Here is a 24050-nt window from a genome sequence, read left to right as displayed (position 1 = left end):
CTAGAGCATTTCCCCCCCCACATTTGAAATGTGTATTCTCAATTGTATATTTATACAGAAGTGAAATAACATCGATACTGTTAATCTAAGTATTCAGTGTATTATTATTTTAACAAGAAATACGTATGCACCAACATTTTTTAAAAGTTTGATTCACTCTGAGAGGCCTTCAGAGTGCAATGGCTTAGTAGTTCCCTTTTGATCAACAGGTACCCCAGTGGACACATTTACAAATACATAGTATAGTTCTAATATTTTCTTCCCTCTTCTTAAAGATTGGAGCATCTCACTTTGAAGACCACAGTCCTAGAAGGCTGTTCAGACAAGTCTAGAATTTAGGGGAGGATGCAAAGGAGACCACAGACTGGAGTAGTGTGGCTTTGGAAATTGACAGTGACAAAAATAGGGCTCACCTGTAAGGGACGCCATAGGTAGGGATTTTTTCTAGGCGTGTGATGTAGATCATCTCTGTACCAAGAACTTCAGTTTGATGGGCAATTTTTGAGGCTTTGTGTGGCAAGTTTGATGCAAGGTATTACAAAGGCAGCAGTGATGCAAAATAGAGAGGGAGAAGGCGGGTTGTTGGGGAGGAGATGGGACAGACCCATGTTGGCGGCGATGGCCAAGTTGGGAAGAAGTGCGGATTTGGAAAACCAACAAGAGGCGGTCCCTCTATCCCTGCACCGTAGCTGCAGTACCTGATCTACTGCAATTCCTTCAGGTGCTGTTTACTGGTCCGTTCCTACTGTCTCAGGCTCTTCTTTTTCCTACCATTCCTCTTCACATTCTACCTAAATGATATTCTCCCCTTGTAGGGATTGCGAAGAAATTGCTGCGGAGCAAGGTAAATGGCCTTTGAGCGGCAGGGCGGAGTCTAACTAAGCTTCCCTTCACCGTAGGGGCCCAAGTGTAAGATCAAACGCCCGTGGGTGGGCAGGTGGCGGCGCCGCCCTCCGCTGGTCAGAGGCCCCCGGGGCTGGTGGCGGTGTGCTGGGGCAGCGGTTTTCCCCGCTGCGAGCCCTTTAAGACGGCGGCGCGGCGGAAGCGCGTGTCAGCACGTGGCCGCACTGGGCGCCCTCGGCGGAGCTGCGTGGCCATGGACGTGGGCGCCGATGAGTTCGAGCAGAGCCTCCCTCTGTTGCAGGAGCTCGTCCTGGGCGCGGACTTCGTGGGTAAGGCGCCAGGATTCCGGGCCTCGTCGCCGCAGCCCCCTGGCCCGCGGGAGGGTGTGGTTTGGGCGGCAGAGGGCGGAGAGGTGAGGCCCGGCTGGGTGGTTGCCAGGCTGCAGGAGGCTCAAACAGGGCCCCTCCGAAGGACAGGGTGTGTGCCTTCTCGGGCCTGGGGGGGGATGTTAGGCAGCAGGTACAGCCTTGGCCCCAGTTTGGTCCAGGTGGAACGGGGTGGCCTGGCTCGTCCTTGCTTTGGCTTCCTCTGTTCTCCCTTCTTGACCTCTCCTGGCCTCTTGAGCAGCAAGAAGGTGAGCCGGAACTTTTACCACCAGCAGCGTTTACCGCACAGAGAGCCTTGCGATGGCCTGCGCCTGGGGACTCTTGTCTTTCTTGCCTCCCCTGCAGGTCTAGACATAGAGTTCACTGGCCTTCGTTCTAACCCGTCCGGGCCCCAGCAGATCAGGTAAAGCTAAAACTGCCTTAGAGCTGAGCTGGAGAGGTTCTCGGCCGCGCGCTCCTGGACGACACCCTGGCCGGCCAGCATTGTTTCCCGACAGGCACCCTGTTGGCATTGGGCGGGCAGGACAGCATTTTGTGTGGGGTTTGGGGACCTGGCCCTTGTCCACGAAACGCTGGTTCTCTAGTTGTAACAAGGAAAGTGCTGCGCCTGGTTGAGACGTGCTGATCCAGCATGGAGGCTGTGCTGCCTTGCTGGCCTCTGCGCTGAGATGCCTATTTTTTCACAGTCTGTTTGATTTGCCATCAGAGTGGTATCTCAAGACCCGTCAGAGTGTTCAGCAGTTCACCGTCTGTCAGATTGGTGAGTCTAATCTTCCGCTGTTTCTTATAAGTTACTGAAATAGAGACTTTCTTCCTTTTTTTTTTTGCCGTGCCCGGGCCTCTCACCGCTGCGCCCTCTCCCGCCGTGGAGCACCGGCCCCGGACGCACAGGCCCAGCGGCCACGGCTCACGGGCCCAGCCGCTCCGCAGCACGTAGGATCCTCCCGGACCGGGGCACGAACCCGCACCCCCTGAGGCGGACCCCCAACCACTGTGCCACCAGGGAAGACCTCTTCCTTTTTTAAAATTGTCTTTGTGTTTCCTACTGGGAAAACAGTTTTGGCGCCTTTGTGAGATACTGGCTATCATTTTGCGTGTTCATTTGGTTTTTGGCCATGTCATGCCTGCGAGACCTAACACTTCAGAATAAGCAGAAACGTGATCTCCATGCCTAAATCAACATTAAGGAACTTGTACCATCTTTCAGGGAAAAATTTGTATGTTTTCTTTAAAGAAAAATCATATACAAGATCATACTATAAACATGTTGTTCTGCATCGTTTTTTTTCTTCCCCACGACTGGGGTTTAGAGATCTTTCTATATCAGCTTATACAGATTTCCTGGTTTGTTTTTTTTTTTTGCGGTATGCGGGCCTCTCACTGTTGTGGCCTCTCCCGTTGTGAGCACAGGCTCCGGACGCTCAGGCTCAGCAGCCATGGCTCACGGGCCCAGCCGCTCCGCGGCATGTGGGAGCTTCCCGGACCGGGGCATGAACCCATGTCCCCTGCATCGGCAGGCGGACTGTCAACCACTGCGCCACCAGGGAAGCCCTCCTGTTTGTTTCTAACGGTTGCATAGCACTCCAAACTGAATGTATCTGTTGGATCCCTCTCTTAATGATGAGTACTTCAGTTACCATTTGTATGTGATGAAACAGGGCTGCATTGACTGTCTTAGTGTTTATATGTTACTGTGTATTTGTGAATGTATGTGTTTGGTATACTTGTAGCAGTGGGGTATGTGCATTAAAGTATTCATTTGTTGTCTAACTATTGCTCTTCCTACCAACCATCTGAGAAGCTTACAGAGACTTACACTAACAGGGAATGTGTCTGTTTCCCTCACTCACACTGAGTATTACCAGTCTTAAGTTTTTGCCCACCTGGTAGAGGAAAAATGATCTAAAATTACCGTTCAGATTTACATTTTTAATACAGGATCAACAAACTGTTTCTGTAAAGGGCTAAACTAAATATTTTAGGTTTTGCAGGCCATACTGTCTCTGTTACAACTACTCAGTGCTGCCCTTGTTAATGAGAAATCAGCTGTAGTTAATACACAAATGAATGAGCATAGCTGTATTTCAATAAAACTTTATTTAAAAAACAGGTCATGAGACATTTTACTGATTCTTTTCCTGTGAATGATGGTGAACACCCGTGTATGTGTGTGTGTGTGTGTGTGTGTGTGTGTATGTGTATGTGTGTGTTTTGCTCTGTGTCCTTGTCCTTTGCTATTATTCTGTTGTGATTGTTTTTCTTAATTGTGAGACCTCTTTGAAAGTATGGGAAACAGCACTTAGATGCGTTTGTATTGTTTTCCCCCTACTTCAAAATCTTTTTCACTTTGTGTGTGGTCTTTTTAGCGGTACAGACATTCTAAAGCAATTAAATGTATACATCTTCATAGATCTTAGTGTTTTCTTTTTTTTCTTTTATTATCCCTTTTTTCTCTTTTTTTTCCTTAGTGTTTCCTCTTACTAGTTTTAAAACCATAGAAGTGTCATTTTAACATTCTGTGTTTGGACAACCATTCACAATTATATTTCAGTAATTTCCGTGTGAATGACAATTTGACAGTTCTCATGTTTTGACTCTTCTCTTCATTTCTTTCTTTTTTAGAAGTTATCCTAAAGCTCGTACAATAACTTTGGGTGCAAAGTACTGTTCAGAAGTTTTTCTGTAGTTAACTTCTGGTAGCTTATCTTTTGGTATTCATTCTCTCTACCATCGTTCTTCTAGGATTGTCTATGTTTTCCAGTATTGAAGGCGAGTCAAACAAGTATGTATAAAGACCTTTGGCAAAACACATGGCTCTTGCCCACTTACCTTCTCCACCTGCTCCCCCTTCAAATTCTGCGTCAGGCTCTGAAGCGCTTTGGCCCCGGGTGCTCTGTAGACCCTCCGGCTTCTGTGCCCGCCACCCCCCTCCCCTGCCGATGCCCACTGGTCCTTCAGGTCTCTCAAAGCAGCACCATCTCTGGGGGCCTTTCCCAGCACCCCTGTACCTTTGGTGCTCCTCTCCCCATTTCCTTGTCTCCTGTGTGTGCCTTCAGGATTGCAATTAACAGTGTTATAATGAAGGTGATGTGCCTCCCTGGTGGCAGCAGTCAGAAAGGATGCTGAATGGCAGCCCCACTGTCTCAAATGGGGCGTCAGACTTTGTTCCCCAGGGGCAGGATCTCTGCCTTTTTTCATTGGCCACCCCCATGCCAGTCATAGTGCTTGAGATATAGCTGACATTCAAGTACAGTGGACCCTTGAACAACACGGAGTTTGAGCTGCATGGGTCCACTTATACTCAGATTTTTTTCACTAAAATGACGGTACCCATGTGTAGACACAGGGCAGGCTGTAAATTATACGCGGATTTTGACTGCATGAACGGTGGGCGCCCCTAACCGCCGTGTTGTTCAGGGGTCAACTGTACTTCTCAAGTGGAGGGAAGAGCCCACTCAGAAGCCTGTGGTGTGAGCCAGAATTCTAAAACTGGTTTTCGTCTTTTTCTCCTTATGTGTATTTTTTTTCTAGGTATGAAGCCCATTCATGTAACTTCTTTCTCTTCCCTACAACGTTTGGGATTTTGGATTCAGAGTTCTCTTTCCAGGCTTCTAGTGTTCAGTTTTTGAATGAGCATGGCTTCGATTATAACAAGGTACAGCATTGGAGGAGGGGACCGGGGAGGGTTGCAAGGCTATCTAGCCCACCTGGTCTGAATCCATTTCCTGTCCCCTTTCTGACTTGTCCTCAAAACGCGGACAAGGAAGGTTTCTTTCCACTCTGCTGCCAGCACAGAGGATGCCTCTGACTAGTTTCCTTGTCTGTTCCTTTCTTCAGTTTCTCAAGAATGGAATCCCATATATGAACGAAGAACAGGAGAAGAAAATTAAACACAGCATCCTGACTGGGAACTGGAGAGTTCGCAGGTAAAGCCTGCTTCTCCGGGTGCTTTGTGGGTTTCTTTGCTGCTGGTGTGTTTCTGGCTTTCCTGTGCGTAGACGTGCTGTCTCCAGGACAGGCTGACCTCACACCATCACCTTTAGCTGGCGTAGCTTCCTGGACTCACGCTCAGTCAAACGCAACAGCCTGAAGTGCTGGTGATACCGTTCTCAGGCCTGAGATAAGAAATCTCTCACTGGGTAGTGTGTGATTTTAGTGTTTAACAATGAAGGGGAGAAAGAACTGACTGTTAATTTGGTACTCAAAGAGGCAGGAACCCCATTCCAGGGCTGGAGGGGAAGATGGCTCTGTTGGCCTCCCTGTGAGATGTTATGTTGGCCTCCCACGTGATCTTAGGGATTTTTCAAGGTAAATCACAGGTAGCCTTGACCAGGTAGTCACATGCCTTGGCTTGGGCACGTTGCCCCACGTGCCTGACGCTGCTGTGTTCCCCAGGGCAGGATCTCTGCCTTTTTTCTTTGGCCTCCAGTGCCTCTTGTTGTACTTGAAACCCAGTTGTACTGTAGGGCTGGGGCCAGGCCTGCACAGCCGCGTTGTGTGCTGGAAGGAGCAGGCCGCCCGGGCCCACACAGGCCCTGCTGTCCGCTAGCTTTCTGGTTTTGAACCAGTCCTCTAAGCTCTTTGAGCTTGCGACTCTTTGCCTGTCTCAAGAAGGGGTTAAATTAGACAGCTTTTAGTTCTGGAATGTTACGATTATCTCGTCCAGATAATTATGTAATCTGGGAATTTTTTTTTTAGTGTCTGTTTGTGGTTTTATATAAAAATACCTTTTGGAAGGGAAAAACAAATTGAATTTTTAATCTTCTGTTATCTTCAAGTGTTGGAGAAAAGTCTTTCCTTTTCTCAACATAACATCATGTCCTTATATTTCTAACGCAGGAGAAGGTGTACTTACCAAAGTTGCTGTCTTTTCCATGCTTCAGCAGGTGGTGCTTTTTCACCTCTGAGAGCAGCATTGAGAAGATAGGGCTGATGGTGTTGTTCAGTGTGGGCTGCATGCCAGCGTCCTCCCGCCCATAGGCCTGTCCGAGGGAGGGGCAGAAGGGCTCCTGAGGACAGACCAGAGGGTAGAGGCCAAGTGATTGGCTTCCTGTCGCAAAACAAGACTCAGAAAAGAAGTGGTCTCTTTGGGGTCCATTTTCTTGCCGAGATCACAGTGTTGAAACAGGAGCCTTCAGAAGCCTCTCCCCCGTTAGCGCTGTCTCGTGGTTCTGTGGTCTTCCCCAGCATTCCCGCTTCACTGTGCCCATTTTCAGTTCTCTGGATAAAGACCAAATCAAGGTGGTGATTGACGAGGTGACGCGCTGGCTGGACCTGGCAGAGGAAGGCGACTGGATGACCCTCCCTGGTATCACCGGTAGGCAGGAGGTGGCTCCCCGGCCTGGGAGCTGTGGAACCGGCCGCTGTCACGTGCTGGAGGGTGGGGGAGCATCCCTTCTCCCCTGATGGATCCTGGGGGGCAGCTCAGCAGACACATGGTCCTTGTGGTTAGATAGAGCCCTGACCGCAATTCGGAGGTGGAAGGGTTTTCAACCGATTCTGAATTTTGGGGTTGAGGAGTGAAGTTCCATTCAGAGCCACCCTTCTTATCCCAATCCTTGGTGCCCCATGGACTCTTGCTTTACTGTCGTTAATCTCTGAATCCCTCTGAATTTCCCCCAATGGGACAATGTGGGATCACGATGAACCTGCCCTAGAATAGCGGTTCTCAGCCCTGGTCGGTGGACCCCGGGGTCTCTGAGACCCTTTGCAAGGGGTTCACAAGGTCAAAACTGTTGTCAGAATACCACTCGGCTATCACTTGCCATTACCACTGTGCCATTTGCACTGATGGTCCTGCAGCAGCGGTGGGTAGAGCGGCTGGCGCCCCAGCACAGGCGAAGGGAGGCGCGTCCGACCACGCTGGTAGTCGTATTCTTTGTTACTGCTTCCAGTTTTTAAAAATTCCAGTTTTACTTGGAATTTAGTGACATAATTCTTTTTCGTGAAATAATAATTATTAATTTTATTAAATCTCAATATTTGATTGCTCATCTTTTAAAATATTCTGTGTATCAAAATAAGTACAGAAAAAATAAAAGTTCATGAAACATTGCTGCTGCTACCGAAGTACAGTGGTTGTCTTGAGCAAAAGCACTTGTGCAGGTTTTTGTGTTGAGAGCTGAGTTAGCTCCCTTTTATTTACTTATTTATTTAAAAGCATATATATGTGTGTGTGTGTGTATATGTATATATATATATATAAATATACGTATGTATATATAAGTATATATATATATTTTTCTTTTTTTTGGGCCATGCCGCATGGCTTGTGGGATCTTAGTTCCCCGACCAGGGATTGAACCCCAGGCCCTCCCTCGGCAGTGAAAACGCTGAGTCCTAACCACTGAACTGCCAGGGAATTCCCCTAAGGAATATAACTTGAAGGAACTGACTGGTTGTTTCAATGTGGGTATTTTCAATCACTTTCTCAAGTGAAAAAAGTAAGCCTTGTCTTCAGGGAGACTCACTCACAGTATTTGCTAGAGATGAAATTTGAGCTTTCAATAAAAGACTGGAATTTTGGAAAGCTTGCATCTATCACCATAAGCTTGACAACTTTATGAGACCTTTCTAACGAGATCAGTGGCCATACGTACAAGTGCCTTTTCATGGTATTGTATGATATGTGAACACTTGGACGATGTGTATCACTCAGGAAACCGGTGTTCTCCAAATAACCACCACGTGATGTTACAAAATCATGGGCAAAAGTGTGATGGGTTTATTATTTTTAAAACTTGGCGATTTTGAATTTCATGTATAGTTTTAATTTCTAACATGATGAATATCAAGACCTGTACCCCCCCACACACAAAGACTCTTTGGGGTCCTCAATTTAAGAGTGGCCCCGAGATCAGAAACTTCAAGAAAGCTGCCCTAGATCGTGCCGTGCCATCCTTGTCGCTTGGCCTTGTGGGCTTGCGCATACCTAAGAGCTGTCTTTCCACTTGATCCGTCCATCTCTCAGCCGCTTTTCCTCTCGGGCTTCTCTTGAGGGGAGGGTGGACTGCCGTTCCAGGGTCTGCAGTGGTTCTGTGCAAGTCTTGTTTCCTTGCTGCAGGCTTCCAGGCCTTCGAGGTCCAGCTTGTGCTGAGGAAGGCCCTCCCCGACATCTGGACGGTGATGAGAGACCAGGGGGTGAGTTCCCACCTGGAGGGGGGCGGCCTCGGTGGCTCTATCATTTCTCTCTCGTTTGGCCAAATCTGGCCTCTGTGAAAGGCTTCTTCTCCCCCGCTCCCTCTCCTCCCTTTTGAGATGAAAGACCACTTTTTTGGCCCCATTCCCAGGAACCCAGGATACAGGGACCTTGTCTCTACTTCTCCTTTCAGGTGACAGTGAAGAAAGTGAGTAAACGGCATCGCTGGTATCTTGAGAACACCTCTTGCGATCGAGAGAGCTGTTGGCAGGAGAAGATTCTTCTCTCTGCGAGGGGTTTTTCTGTGTTTTTCCAGATGCTGGTGAAAGCCCAGAAGGTAGGGAAAAAATATCTCTTTCCTTGGTCTTTAGCAGTCTTTTGTAATTTTGGCTGTAGGTACTAATGGGTCCTTCAACAGCACGCTAAGATTCCTTAAGATAAGTGACTTCCTTTTTGTTAACTGGCTTTATGGATCTAACCTTGCTTTCACAAAATCATGACAGATTAATTTGGGGAAAGACTGTCCCTATGAAATATTACTAGTTCTTTGCTCCTTTCAGACACGTGGGCATTTCAGTACTAATTGACCTAAAACTACTTGGGGACTGCACATGTCTGCTTCACAGCTTAGATTCCCAGTGCGGCCCAGGCCTCGAGTCCCTCTGACTCACTGCTTTGCTTTTCTGGCCTTTAAGCAGTCAGGCTACCTTTCATGGGAGTGGAATGCAGGTGGGGATGGGATTACCGTGTCGTCAGAATGCAGTGGGTTCTAAAGCTACACCCTTTGCCGGAGACAGCAGTTAGTCTATGGCGTCTGTTTTATTTTTAAAATTTCATTTCTCTCACCTGTCGATTTCCTCCAAGTAGCCCTTAGTGGGACATAATATGATGATGGATCTGCTGCATCTCCATGAGAAGTTCTTCAGACCTCTCCCAGGTAGGGACAGACCATCCTTCTCCTTCCTCTGATCTTAGCTTGCCATCTGGCAAGGGGATTGGCCCAGAATCGTGCCCCTGAGGGAGCCCCTACACACGCAGCCATCCCCAGAGCCTCACAGGTTTCCGGAGAGGTCGCGTACATCTGTGCCTGTTACATTTTCCTGGAGCTGGGGGACTTTCTCCAGGAGAAAAACTTACGTTTGAATTGATACTCTTCCCCCCTGTTACGGAAATTGTTCAGTCTTATTGCATAAGACTTAGCAAAGTCAGAGACGGGCAGGGGACGTGTAATCACAGCTATAATCCTGACACTTTTTGCTTTTCCCTGTGTTGTGGGTTTTTACATATTTGACCACACTGCGCATATGATTTTGATTTTGGCTTTTCTTCACTTGCCAAAAGCATTCATTTATGTCATTAACCTAAAATCATTTAATGGCCACGTGGTACTGACTTATGCCTGTCCCAGTCTTTTCCATGACTGATGCCATTGGACACACAGAAGTGTGACATAGCAGTTAAAAGCACGCATTCAGATGTCATGTTGAGGCCTCATCCCACCATTGTTACGTGCGATCTCAAGCAAGTTACTTAAACGTGCCTGTTCTGTTTCCATGTCTGTAAAACGGGGGAAATGATATCAACAGTATGGATATCAGAGTTGTTTGGGGATTAAATGAACTAACAATGTACTGAGAACACCAGTGTAGATTGAAAGGGGTGAGAAGGTTCTAGGAGAGAGTTCTCTAGGAAATGAATTGATAAAAAAAACACCTCAGTTTGAGCATCTTGAGAGAACTTGGGGAGAATTAAGGGTAAGATAATCGCTCGCCAAAAGACTAAGCAAACAACCAAACAAAAAAATTGCTGGAACAAAAGCTGTGTCAGAAAGGAAGTCATTGGAGGAGACCACCTGGCCCCTTGGTGAGTAATGCACAGGTGCTCTCAACGGTGAGGCGTACGAGGTAGAAGGGGTGATTATTTTCTTACCTCGTGGGAGTCAACAGTTAGTGAGGACCCCAAACCGGGAAATCACCGAGCAGCGTAAGCATGTTATTTAGAGATGTGGGAATAAACTCCGAAAGAAAAAATTGAAGGTCGTTGCCTTTGGGGAGTAGGAAATGGGAGGGCAGTGAGAAGAGGGCTAGCAGAGGGGTTTGGGTTGGTTTGTTTTGCAGACAACTATATGCAGGTATAATTTTGATAAATACGTGAATTAATAGGTAATTTTTATCAAGGCACTTATAATTTTTAACTTACTGGATTTTTCTTTGAACCGTTATTTACAGACTTCACATCTGCCTTTCCAGTCATACCTCGTTCTCCCTTTTCTATTGGCTAGAACTTTGCAAATTGCGTTAACTAATGTTGGCCTGAATTTAGGAAAACCGTTTAGCTTTTGCTGTTACAAATGGTGATGTCAGGTTGGTTTGAGATTCAGAAATCCTTGATGATTAGGAGTAAGGATGTTTTCAATTCCTATTTTGTTTTACTTGCTTTATTAGCCAGTGTTGGTGACAAGCTAGATTGGAGAATTTCTTCCCATTTTTACCAATGAACTCACTTCTGACTGTCTGGGTCTTTCCCTTCAGAAAGCTATGAAGAATTTAAGGTGAATATCCACAACCTATTTCCTGTTCTCATTGACACCAAAAGTGTGGCCAAGGATATCTGGAAGGTAATAAGTTAAACTGCTCTGGGGAAAGGAAAGCTTCGTTTGTCCCACTAACGCTTAGCTTTCTCGTTCTTTTCAAAAGAACGAGAGCGTGCGTTCCTTGAACGTTTCCTTGAACCCTTTTCTCGTATTTTACAGCCAGTATTGGTTTTCTTTTTTTATTCTACCACCTCTGAGTGATGCTGGCTTATGTGTGATTTTTTTTTCCTTCCTTCCTTCATTCAAGTTCTCACGTTTTGACTTACTGGTGTGTAGCCCACGGGCTTATTTAGATAGCACAGCAGAACAACTTGTTCTAGAGCTTGGTGTATACACAGTGAGTGTTTGCAACGTGCTTAAAGAGCGTCAGGGTTGGGGGCAGGGATCCCACTTGAAAAATTTTATCTTTACTGAGCATTAGGGCCGTGGGATTTCAACCCAGATACATTAGAATCACCTGGGAGGGTAAACACTGACACCCAGACCCCACCTTCAGCTTCTCTGGTGTAGAGGGGCCGGGAGTGGCATTTCTACAGCTGCCGGGTGACTTCTGTTCTGCAGCTGAGGTTGTGTGGAGGACGGAAGCACCCAGCTGGTCTAGAAGTTAAAACTGAGGAAGCAAGCAAGGGGAGCCAGATCAGTGTTGTAGATAAAGCTTTAAGCTGATCAGAATGAACTGTTCGGTAAGGAAACCACAAAAACGGCACTGGGCTACTTGGCACATCTTTGCCCAGAGACACGCGTATTACTCGTACCTCACGTATTTCTAGCTGACGGTGTTCTGTGACGCTGCGCATCTCCACGGAACGGAGTTCTAGTGCCAAGCGGGAAGGACGCGGGGGCTGATCTGAGGCAACTAGTGCAAACCAGTCTCCACTGCACGTGAGATGAGGTGAACTCTAGGCCTTGGGGACCTGGCAGTCCCTTAGAGTACCTAGTGCCCTGCGTAATGTGTCCTTGGCCGCAGTCTTGTGCCTTGGAGTGCTGTGTTTCTCAACCCCTAAAACACTTGTCTTTGAAGGAAGTTGCTGTGTTGTGTTTGTGGCAGTTTTCTTAGGCTGGGTTGCCGGGTCCCTTATAGAAAACCCAAGGACACTAGGTACCCTGACATCCGAATTAAGGAATAAATATAGGTGTATGTAAAGAGAGGAGTTTATAGGAGTTTGCATTTTCCAGGTCATTTTAATGGCCATTTGGTAATACCTGAAGCAGATAATAAACATAACCACAAATGTCTTATTCTCCCTAATTTGTTTTCCATATTATAGGAACTGAATTTCCCAAGGGTTTCAAGTCTTTTAGAAGTTTATGAAGTCCTAAACAGGTAAGAAAGCTGTTTTTTGGAGCTGCTTATAGATCAGGGGTTCTCACTTGGGGCGATTTTGCTCCCCAGGGCACATTTGGCAACAGTGAGATGTTTTTGGTCGTTAGAGTTCAGGGGTGCTACTGGTACCTAGTGAGTAGAGGCCAGGATGCACAGGACAGCCCCCAACCCAAAGAATTCTCCAGCCCCAAATGTTACTGGTACTGAGGTTGCGAAACCCCCTTCTGGAGGGGAAGGGGCCTGGTCAAATACCTACAGCTGTTTAATTATCTGTTGTTTTCTGTTGGCCGGGGTTTTATTTTTCCTGTGATCTGTTTGATTATTGGAGTGATTAGCTCCATGGGAACAGATTTTGTTCTTCTTTTGGACCTTGATGTTTCTCTCAGGCCTACAGCAGTGCGAGGCATAGTAGGTGCACATTAAACACTGGAGTGAGTGAACGGTCCTAGTACCGGGTGAGTTCCTGCCCTTCCTACAGGAACAGCGACCCTGTCTTCCCTCATGTCCCAGCCACGCTGCGGGCATGTGCTGGCAGGAGTGTGTTGCCTGGAAGGCCTGGAGTGGATGGGGGCTTCTCTGCCCACTCCTTTGTCCCCAACTGGGGGGACCAGCAAACCGGAGCGGGGAGAGGGTGGCGTCGGGAGCAGTTGAAGGTGAGACCTTTTTGGAAAGAAGCTGTGTCTCTGTGGCTCACTGTCATCCAGCCACTGGCACGGGGGCCCCTGAAGATGCCTGGCCGGAGCCGCACTGGCCTCTTGAGTCTCCCATAGATGCTCTTTTCGGCTCATGGCATCAGTGATTTCCGACGTGATCGTCTCCTCTGGCCCCTTAGGCTTCATCTCTTCCTTTCTCACACGGCCCTCCTGGCCTTCATTTCTAAGAAAACAAGAGGCTAGGGGCGGGAGTGTCTCAGCCCCCTGCAGACACTTGTGCGGTGTTAACGTCTTCGCCACTGTCTCTCCCGTCAGCCCGCACACGGGAACGCCTACTGTGTATGGGGCCAAGGCACGAAGGGCTGCCCTCCCAGGGCCTGTCCGTCCTCCTGGCCCTGCACCTTCCCTCCGCTCGGCAGCCTCCCTGCCCTTTGTGCCCCCCTGACCCCCGCCGTGTCCTCAGCCTCTCCCTCAGCATCAGCATTTTTCTTCTAACTCAGAAAACGTGAAGCTCCCCTCGGGCTCCCCTCTTGCCACCACCGTCCTTGTTCTGTCTACAACAGGCCTCTTCAGAGGCCTCGCCTTCTCCTGGGCCCACTGAGGTCAGGTTGCCTCCCCTCCGCGGAACTCGATCTGGGTATCGGGGCCCGGCTGATGGGAAGATGCGCACAGGCGTTTGGAACAGGGCGTGGCAGGCGCTCGCGCTCAGTGTTAACTTCTGTCTGGCGTCTGACACCCTGGGCCCCTCGGCCCCCTTCCCTGCCGTTGCGCCCTCTCCTGGCTTTCTCTTATTTTCTGGTGAGTGTATTAATCTCTTCCTCGCGGGCTCTCGTTCTTCCACTCGGTCCCTTACATCTTTCCAGGGTCCCCACTGTCCTCTTCTTCCTCGTTACCGTGCCCCTGGGTGACCGAATCCACCCACCCCCAGCCTCGGCGACCACCACGTCTGTGCCACCGCGGCTCCAGACTCCTCGCGTCCTGACCACCTTCTGGTTGTTCCTGCACCACGTGGCCGCAGGCACCTTCTGCTTGGCCCTCCTCTCTGCCCGTCAAACCCGCTACCGTGTCTGGAGCAACTTCTGCCACATCCCGACGGCGCCAGGCGCTGTGCCGATGGCTCGTGTGCAGGTGTGAGAGGGAATCTTGGTTTCAGTCCGCAGGCTCTGCATCGAGACTTGCTGGGTGTAAATCCCAGCTTTGCCTCTCACGAGCTTCGTGAGTCACCTTGAGAGCCGGCCCCCAGAGCAATGGCCGCCTTGCGGCTTAGGAGCATGTGAGGAAATCAGGGTTCAGAGATATGAAGCATATAGAGAGCTACCGATAGATTCTGTTGGAAAACAGATGAAGGGACGGCTTCCCTGTCGAATGCCAGCCGCGTTCACCCACGTGCCAGAGCTGAGACCTGGAAGGAGACCCAGAGCTGGGCCACCAGCGTCTTCTAGTCAAGGCCTGTAGGTTTTACTCCCTAGATGTCCTGGAAACCGGTTCCTTTTTCTGCATGCCCAGGAGCATTGCCTTCCCTGAGGCCTTTATTTTTTATTCCAATGGTGGCAGTAGCTCCTCCCCGGTTAGCTTGGTGGCCTGACCTACTTTATCTGCCGGGCTGCCACTTGAGTGATCTTTTACAATGTGAACTTGACCATTTTTCTGGTCAGAGTCTTCCTCTGGTTCCTGAAGCTGCCCCGTAACGTTCGAGCTCTTTCCCGGCCCCTGCCCTTCACTGCGGGCTTCGCCCTCTCCCTCGCTTCTCTGCGTGCTCTTCTCTTGGCTTGAAGTGTCTGGCGCTGCCCCATTTCCTCAACCAGGTGAGTCCCTGGGGTTCAGGACTCTCCTGTAGGACCACCGACTTCAGGAAGGCTTCCCTCCCGAAGGCCTGTCCCTCGATAGCCAGGCGTGCACTGCTCACGCCTCGGGCGTCGCATTTCTAGGATGCGCCGAACAGCAGGCTCCCGGGGGCAGAGCCAGCATAGGGTTGATCCTGATGCCCGGGCTGGGGTCCTGCGCCTGGTAAATGCTCAGAATGACGCCGTTGGAGCCTCTGGCTCTGCTGTTCTTTCATCTGTCCCGTTGCCTGGTTACCAAGACCTGTCTGCCCATGCCTGGATCCGTGTTTTGTTTTGTTTGTTTGTCTTATTTTATATTAGAGCTGTGTTTTGTTGTGATTTTCAAGGAGTCCCAGTACTGAGGACATTTTTATTTGTTAAGAGGATGAGGGGAGAACGAGAAAGGATTGTCAGCGAACGTTTTCTATCCATCTTTCTTCTCTAATAGTGACTTGAATCCCACCAAGAATTCTGGGCCAGTGATTATTCACGCAAGCAAATGTGAAAAATACGGTACGTATGTTTGCCTGAGCTGTGCTCCTCCGAGGTTGGCACGGCTTTGAGGTGCTGGAGCTCAAGCCGGGTCTCCACGTGGCAGGTGTGGGAGGGCCGGGTGGGGCTTTTCCCGTGCCGTGTCCATATTATAACCGCCCGATCGAAAGGAGCCGTCCCAGAAGGCGTCAGAGGTCCCAGGGGCGTCCGTCTGTCCGGAAGCCCTGTGCTTCCACCTCCCGTGGGCGCTCTTGCTGCCGTGGGGAGGTCCTAGGTCACAGTGGGGTGTGGCTGAGAGAAGGGTGCGTGGTCTCTGCAGGAACAACCGCTAGTTGGCTGTGTGTGCACAGCCGATGTGGGTGTGGAACTGGGGCGGGGTTGGGGGAGAGTCCTTTCCCGGGCTGTGTTCTAATCGCTGCTTAACCGTCTCTCCTGCTTCTGGAAAAACACTTCAGTTGAGACAAAGTATCCCCATGAAGCAGCATACGATGCCTTCCTGTGCGGATCAGGTGAGAGTTGCTGCCCTTTTAAAGGGAGACCCCTGTCCTATTTTCAGTCATCCCCCGCCATCCCTATCCCCCCACCCCCCGCCTTTACTTCCAGGTGGGTGGCACATGTGGAAATAAGGCCTGAGTTTGCATATTTTGAAAAAGCGATCCGATTGCGCCTTGACATCTGTCACATTTCTAGCTGCTTTTTTTCCAGTTCTTTTGAAGGTGGCCCACTTGCTCCTATGGAGAGCGCACGGGTGAGTGTTCCCATCATCCTGCGATCTCATCAGTGGTCAGGATTTGTTGAGCCCTCCCTGTAAACCAAGCCCTCGGGGCTCCCACACTCTCCCGAAGAAGGAGGATGCGAGTGTCATTGTGTAAATGACACATTTATGGAAGCAGCCCTCCTCCACAGGCAGCCTTTCCCAGCCTTCCTCCCACCCTGGGGCTGGCCCTGGCCCCCCGCCTCTTGTGTCGGCCTGGGGAGAGTCACTGTCGGGACGCCAGGACAGGGGGTGAGGCTTGGGCTCCGCCCCCGCCCCGGTATGCTTGCTCCGTCTGTCACCCTCCCGTTTCCTCGTGTCTAGTGAACTGCAGTGAGGTGGGAGGGCAAAGCATGTGGGCCAACAAATGATCCGTCCTCGGGGTTCACACAGTCAGGCTGGGGAGCAGGGCAGTGACTTGGAATAAGGCACACAGGGGACAGGTTCTTAAAGCCTCAACTTGCAATCTTAAACGCATTTTCTCGGGGTGTCGCCATCCTGGATGCCTGCGGTGCTGGGCTCGTAGGCAACAGCTGCACACGTGAACTGGGCATGCTGTGGCACATCCTTGCTGCGTACACACGTTAAGTAGGATTTAGGGACTTCCCTGGCGGTCCAGTGGTTGAGACTCTGTGCTTCCAATGCAGGGGGCACGGGTTCGATCCCTGGTTGGGGAACTAAGATCCCACATGCTGTGCAGCACGGCCAAAATCAAGTAACAGAAACAAACAAACAAATCCAACATGAGACACCTCGTGCCATAAATTCAAGAAGGTATTTTTTTTTTAAAAAATAAAAGTAGGATTTAGCAGGCCAGGGGAAGGAGCTGATCAAAACTGTGTTCTTTGGGACTGACTTAAACATTTTCAGACTCTACCCTGTTAATGTGGGTACTGCCTAATTTGTCTCTTTTGGTAAAGGGTATTATACACAGAAATAGCCTATGACACATTGACGTAAGGCTTATAGCTTCAGTAAGAAACCCCCGCCCCCGTCTCCTTCCCTGTGCTCTGACTGTGAGGGCAGCTGAGACAGTGGAGCCTATTGGTGCCTTAGTACCTGGACCTTGTGTCCTTCATTTCTTTTTTTTTAATTAAAAAAAAATGTTAATTAATTAATTTATTTATTTTTGGCTGCGTTGGGTCTTCGTTGCTGTGCACGCGCTTTCTTTAGTTGCGGCGAGCGGGGGCTACTCTTCATTGCGGTGCGCGGGCTTCTCATTGCGGTGGCTTCTCTTGTTGCGGAGCATGGGCTCTAGGTGCACGGGCTCAGTAGTTGTGGCTCGTGGGCTCTAGAGCTCAGGCTCAGTAGTTGTGGCGCACGGGCTTAGTTGCTCCGCAGCATGTGGGATTTTCCCGGACCAGGTCTCGAACACGTTTTCCCCTGCATTGGCAGGTGGATTCTTAACCACTGCGCCACCAGGGAAGCCCCAATTTCTTTTAATCCTCCAAACCTAGAAACCATCCTAGGTTTAGAGAAGCTCCGTAGCAGCCAGGCCTGCCTGGTGCCAAGGGCTGTGCTTTCTTGCGGGCCTGTGCTCAGGTACGTGGTGGTGTCTGGGTGGAGGCGAGGCTGAGTCAGGACGAGGCTGTGGGGCGAGGGACGGCCATTTGCAGTCTCGTCGAGGGGCGATGGAGTGGACCTTCCTCTGCACAGGGGCCTCACTCGTCCCCTGAGCCTGTGGCTGATGTTGGTGAGCTTAGGGGCCTTTACCAGACGGCCACCAACAGGTGGTGACCCCTGGAAGTTCTCCCTTGACTCGGGCCGTGGTGAGAGCTCGCTGGTCGTGTGGGGGAGGCCCGTCAACAGAAGTCCCAGAGCCTGTGAGGGGAGGGTCTCGGGCAGCACCTTGCCCGTTGTCACCAGAGACTCAGCTGCGGCCGGGGACGTGGGACACCCCCCGTGGGCCTGAAGGCTTTGGGGTTTTCTGTCCTCGTAGGGTTCTTCCCATCCCCAAGCCCTCCTTCCCGCTGTACCTCGACGTGCTGGCTCCCTATGTGAACCAGGTGAATCTTATCCGAGCCGGGGTCCCCAAGATCGTAAGTAGACTTCATTTTGCTCCCCCCATTCAGAGGCTGGAGGCAGCTTGGGGCTCTGGGGGCTATCAGGGGCTTCTGACGGCCACCAAACGCGGCCAGAGAGGGCGCTCACGCCCCACTAAGCCTGTGACTGTCTCCTGTGTTTTCCCGCCTGAGCCAAGGTGAGCTCGCTCGTTCCTTCCTCCTCTCCTCTCCTCCCCACTGCTTGCAGGGCCTGTCCTAGTTTCTCTCGCAGGATTTTCCAGCTGGGTAGGTAGTCAGTCAGTAGGAACTGTGGAAAATCTGTTCTCCTTCCTGTCTTCTAGAATTTTTCGGGTCCAGATTACCCCAGTATCCGCCCTCCCATCCTCATTGTTACCGTCAGGAGGTGGCCCGGGGTCAGCGAGCAGCAAGTCTACCGCGAGTTTCAGAACCTCTGCAAGTTTGACGTCAGGAGACTGGTGGGGAGCCACTTCCTGCTTCTGACCAATAAGTTTAAGGAGTAGGTGCCTCGGCTCTCAGCTCCCGCCCTCCAACCGCAGCCACTCCAGCCGCTCGGAGCAGCTGTGGTGCTTGCGCGCCTGACCGAGCCCTTCTTTCGGCAGCACCCGGAGCATCCTGAAGGAGTACAGGTGCCACCCCACCCTGCAGGTCTCCGTGTACCGCTACTGGAGACACTCCCCCAACGTCAGCTGCCTGTTACAGTAAGTGACCGGGACTGAGGCTGCTTCGGACTTGCCGGTGGTCCCAGCTGGGTGTGAGTCGAGCACAGCTCGCTAGCCGGCGTGCGCTGGGCAAGGGGTCGTTGACCAGCACGCTGGACCAAACGTCGTTCAGTGACGCTCAGCAGACGTTGATCGAGCACGTGCTGTCTTCGGCACTGTCCTAGGTTCCAGGGCTTCATCCGTGGGTGAAACAAAACCCCCTGTTCTCGTGGAGCTCGCACTGGAGTGGGGGTGATAAACGAGTGACCTGCATGGTCTGTTAGGTGATGAGTGTTAGAAACGAGCAGGGTCGGGAAGCGGGAGGGCTGGCCTGGGGGCAGGTTGCTCTTTAAAGGAGAAGATGGGGCCCTCACAGAAGGCCCAGGGCGGGGGTGGAGGGGTGTCGCTGGTGGGGAGTGAGCCAGGCACGGCGACGCGGGGCGGGGGACGGTGTCCAGGCAGAGGAGGCAGCGGGGAGGGGCCCTCTTGGGGGCGTGGTGCTCCTGGCGTGTGGAGGGGCAGTGACAAAGCTACCAGACGAAACCAGGAGCAGCAGGCAAGGCTACGGAAGCCGGCGGGTTGCGACCAGCAGGGGGCGCGGCTGAGGACTGCGGGAGAAGCTGGGTCGGCCGCCGGAGGTTCAGTGGCGCAGGGCTCTGCGTGGAGACGTTGGGGGACACAGGGCAGGGGGACGTCAGGAAGCCAGGTCACCTGGTCACGCTGTGCGGCTGCGGCTTGGACCGCTTAGTGGCAGGTCGGGGGAGTCGGGGGGTGCCGAAGGTGAGATCAGACAGACAGGAGCAGGGTCAAGTTTAAACCCAGGGTTTTTGGTCTGAGCAACTGGGAAGACAGAGCTGCTGTTAAATGAGCTTGAAGGATTTTGGTTTCCTGTTAGGAGCCAGACCCGTCGAAAACCACATCGTTGAAGAAGAAAGCTTGGCTGCTAGGCAGTCTTCTCCCCCCTCAACCTCCAACGTAAATCACTGGGAAAGGTGCCCTCTGTGTCCCAGAGCCATTCTAGCCTCCAGAGAATGTTGGCGCCGGGAGAGGGATGGAAAGAAAATAGCACCCGGGCGAACGTAGCCGGGAAGGAAGAGGGGCCAGCCTGCGCAGGCACTCTCACACCTGCTGGGCGCACGCGGGGTCTCCCGCGCCATCCAGGCCGCTGACCGGTGTCATTGTCTTGCAGGGTCTGTGGCGTAGTCACCACCTGGGCCTTTATCGCGTTTCTGCTGGGAGGAGCTCGCCCCTGAGCGCAGCAAGGCCGCCTGCAGTCCCGTCCTGTCTCCGCGCGATCCCGGGGCTGCCGTCCTGGCTTCTTTTGTTCAAATCACATCCTACTTGCATGTGGGTCTGCGCGGTCCTTACGAGGAGTTTTGTTATGTGTTGAATGTGAAATTCTGTAAATATTATCAATGATAAATCCTTTGTATGTGGCCAAAACTTTTCTTTCTATAAATGACCGGGGGGAAGCCACACCCCTGGGAATTTGAGCTAATGTTCCAGAGTGTCTTCTGAACGGACAACTGGGACGATAGGAGCTGGACACCAGGTGGGCAGAAGACTCCGTTATTGCTGGGAGAGAAAGCCACAGCTGATAAGCAGGGGTGTAGCTCTGAGAAAGGGCCGAAGCTTTAGTAAAGGGAAAAATAAAACCAGGTGTCATGGGCGCCGGTGTTGGTCCATGTTTTGGGTAACTGTCGTAAACCGTGAAGCAACTCACCTTAGAAACAAAGTGACTTGTACCACGGGTGTGAACCCTGAGATCGAGGTAGAATCTGATGGTTTTCTTTCCTGGGCAGTGCGGGCACTTCACTCGGCTTCGTCAGGAGCTCTTCTCTGTGAGGGGTTGAGCTGGGCTGGGCTGTGTGTTCAGCCTTGAACTTAAGGATTCAGCAAAGCCTTCTTAAATTCCTTGTGGAAGAAGTTTTTTCTGTATAAAACAGAAGTGTTAGTACTGGCAGCCACCCAGAAGGAGAGTTTGGGAGCCACCCCAGAAGTCACACGCCTGTCCCGGGGTGTGAGTGACACGGCGACCGATGGGCTGCTGTCCCTGCGATGCTCGGGGCAGCTCTTGTGGTCAGACCAATGAAACCCTGCTCTCGGTGAGGGGAGGGAGGTCTTACCCGTTTGTCCAAACAGCCTCCTAGTGGGATTGTTGTTTTGTCTGTCTTCCCATTGGATGTTCCTTTGTGTACGCTAAGGAAAAGTTTTTTGGCGGGGGGGCTTTTTTGTGGGCTTTTGGGGCCCCATCTCATGGATGTGAGCCCTGCATTAAGTAAGCAAACCTGAAAAGTGAAAACGGGCTTCTCAGCTGAGCGCATACGGTGACCATTTTGACCTCCCGGGGTTGGGGCAGGGCCTGAGCACTGAGCTGCCTTCGTTCTGGGGCGAGAGACCCTATAGTAATTTTATCAGACATTATTCATTTATTCATTAAACTCTTAAACTGTTCATAGGTTGTTCTCGAGTCCCTGCTACGTGCACGCTCAGCGGGGCCTCCGTGCTGTTGGTAGCATCCTGCCGTCCACCCACAGGGACTCTGGCTGACCGCACCGTCCACTGTCCCTCCCCGAGGAGGCGGGTGGGGGTGACATCTGAGCTGCTGAAAGCCCATGACTGGGATCGGATTCTGTCTCCCGACTTCCCCTGAGGTTCCCCGCGTGCGCATGGTCGGAGGTGCTGAGTAGCAGAGCGCCCATCTCGTACCAGCTCCCACCCCGTGGGCCCGGGTCCCTCACCCTGCTCTCTCCTCATCTCCTCTAGTTCTTCGTGTCGATGCGTCTCGTGCAGCCCTTTCTCCGTCATTAAATGAAAGAACCAAAGCAAGGAACAGACACCAGCCTCCCGTCCTCCGCTCTGTGCCCCTCTCCCTGTGGCTCTGGCTGTCCCCCCGCCTTCCAGCCACGTTTCCCTTCGCCGCCGAGTTGCTCACAGCCACACAGCTCGGCCCGCCCTCTGCCGTCCGTGGTCCCCGCAGCTATTCGGTGCCGAGGGACTGGGTGCTGTCCGCGTGTCCTGCTGTGACCAAAGCTTGTGCCCCGGCTGGTGTCTCTCTGGGCCCAGTGCATCCGGGCCGGAGTGGAGCGGAGCTGTGTTTCTTCCCTGATGGCCTCGTTTGAGGAAGGTGGTGGCCATCCCTCTGGTCCCCCGCTGTTAGCTCCAGGACAGGGCTGGGGCACTCTTCCCAGACCCTGCCCTGTCTCCACCGGGTGTCCCCCATTCAGCCTCTCTCTTCCTTGCCATCCCGCCACTGCTGGCCTCGTCCGGGCCCCCTTCACACCACCTCCGTCTGGGACAAGCTCAGAGCCTCCTGGGACCCTGCCCACCTCCTTCCTACGGCCTCACAGACATAAGAGGGATCTGAGGGCAGATCTGGTCCCCTCTCCTGCCCGAAGCCCTTCCGTGGGTTCTGCACCCAAGTCCCGGAGCCCTTGGCCTCCCCAGCTGCTCCACGCCTGCAGGCCATGCTGAGCACCGTCCCTCAGCCCCTTCCCTCCGCGCGGCTCACGGCCCTCGCCCCTCTCGACTCAGTTCAACTGGCGTCTCCTCCAGGTTCTGGAGCTTTGCCGCCCCGACGCCCCGTCAGAGGTTGGGCTCCTTCTGCCCCATGACGACTCTTAGCACTGTGGGAACGAGTTCGGATTCTTCGGTGCTGCTCGGAGGCACGTGGCAAGTGGCACAGGCCTCATCGTTTTGCATAATCGACGTGGCTCTGCCTCAGTGGTACAGAAAAGGGACACGTGGCAGCCCCCAGACTCCGCCCCCGGGGCTTCTACGGTCCTCTGGGTCCTGATCATATACCAGTGATGTGACTCTAGTCCTTGCTCCCAGAATTTTGAACCTCGTTTGTTTGTAGTTTAAACCATTTCCCTGAACCGAGGCCTCAGAGACACGTGGGGGGCGCTCCCTGGGCCAGGCTTGCTGTCCTCCTGCCGCGCCACCCGTGGGGGTCGGGAGCCTGTTCCATACCCTCCGTGCTTTATTGCCCCACTCGTCCGCCGTGAATATACATGGTGGGTTTAGGCAGGTTCTAAAAACAAGACTGCGTGGCCGACATCTGAAGAACTGGCTCAGCACCGGTTCTTGGACCTTGGCCGGAGCCCCCGGGTGGAGTACAAGTCTGTTGGGCGCCCTCGGCCGCTCCCCCTGCCTCTCCCCCAGCTCCTGCGGCCCCAGTGCCGTGGGAGGACCCCCGGCTCCCTGCGTGGATGGGTACCTTCTATCCAAAGCCTCTTTCTTTTCTCCATGAGAGCAGAGCTATCTGGTATCATATGACGTCTATTTTTTTTTTTTTTGCGGTACGCGGGCCTCTCACTGTTGCGGCCTCTCCCGTTGCGGAGCACAGGCTCCGGACGTGCAGGCTCAGCGGCCACAGCTCACGGGCCCAGCCGCTCCGCGGCATGTGGGATCCTCCCGGACCAGGTCACGAACCCGTGTCCCCTGCATATGCAGGCGGACTCTCAACCACTGTGCCACCAGGGAAGCCCATGATGTCTATTTTTATGGCCAGAGAACTGGGGTAATGATTTTCTAAATCCTTAAAACTTTAATAAATAACTTGGACCGTTTCGTGGTGACGTTTGGGGCCATGGTGGTGGTTGGCCTGCGTCACTAGTAAAGCTGGAGGCAGACGTAATCAATGATCTCTGTGCCCTCTTCCATCTAAAGCCTATGCTTGTCCGTGTGCGGGCAAAACGGTGTATGTGCATCACATTCTGTGATCCTGTGAAGACGGAGAAAATACATTAAAGTGACATCTGTAGGGGAGATTTGGGGTGATTTTAACGTTCTATCTCATACTTTCCTGTATTCTGAAAATTTTGTATAACAGCATGTATCCCTTCTAAATGGAAATGTACTTTAAAAAAAGAAAAGAAAAGCAAAGAAGGAGTTCCCTGACAGTCCAGTGGTTAGGATTCGTCGCTGTCACTGCTGGGGCGCCGGTTCAGTCCCTGGTTGGCGAACTAAGATCCTGCAAGCTGTACAGCGCACCATAAAAAAAAAAAAAGGAAATGTACTATTAAAAAGTCAGTACCTATAACTGAGCATATGAGTGATCACAGTTAATTAAAGAGGTGAACTTGGGCTTCCCTGGTGGCGCAGTGGTTGAGAGTCCGCCTGCTGATGCAGGGGACACGGGTTTGTGCCCCGGTCCGGGAAGATCCCACATGCCACGGAGCGGCTGCGCCCATGAGCCATGGCCGCTGAGCCTGCGCGTCCGGAGCCTGTGCTCTGCAACGGGAGAGGCCACAGCAGTGAGAGGCCCGCGTACCGCAAAAAAAAAAAAAAAAATCCCTTTTGAGTGCTGCCTCTTAGAAA

General features: G+C 51.9%; 1 protein-coding gene across 1 annotated transcript; it reads left to right on the top strand.

Moving 5' to 3' along the window:
* Window positions 1–1096: 1096 nt before the first annotated feature.
* On the top strand, window positions 1097–19981 carry PNLDC1 (PARN like ribonuclease domain containing exonuclease 1; the record flags this gene model as incomplete). Its single annotated transcript, XM_082856126.1, has 19 exons — window positions 1097–1172; window positions 1575–1632; window positions 1916–1989; window positions 3972–4011; window positions 4761–4884; window positions 5067–5155; window positions 6446–6546; window positions 8293–8369; window positions 8561–8704; window positions 9235–9304; window positions 10899–10984; window positions 12229–12284; window positions 15209–15273; window positions 15708–15761; window positions 15958–16000; window positions 17946–18045; window positions 18351–18526; window positions 18630–18728; window positions 19918–19981. 19 exons carry the CDS (start codon window positions 1097–1099, stop codon window positions 19979–19981), a joined length of 1596 nt encoding a protein of 531 aa, XP_082712252.1.
* Window positions 19982–24050: the final 4069 nt, after the last annotated feature.

Source organism: Leucopleurus acutus (assembly GCF_964270905.1).
Source record: "Leucopleurus acutus genome assembly, chromosome: 15".
Taxonomy (NCBI): domain Eukaryota; kingdom Metazoa; phylum Chordata; class Mammalia; order Artiodactyla; family Delphinidae; genus Leucopleurus; species Leucopleurus acutus.
The sequence above is the reverse complement of the archived record's forward strand: the minus strand, read 5'-3'. Positions and strand labels throughout refer to the sequence as shown.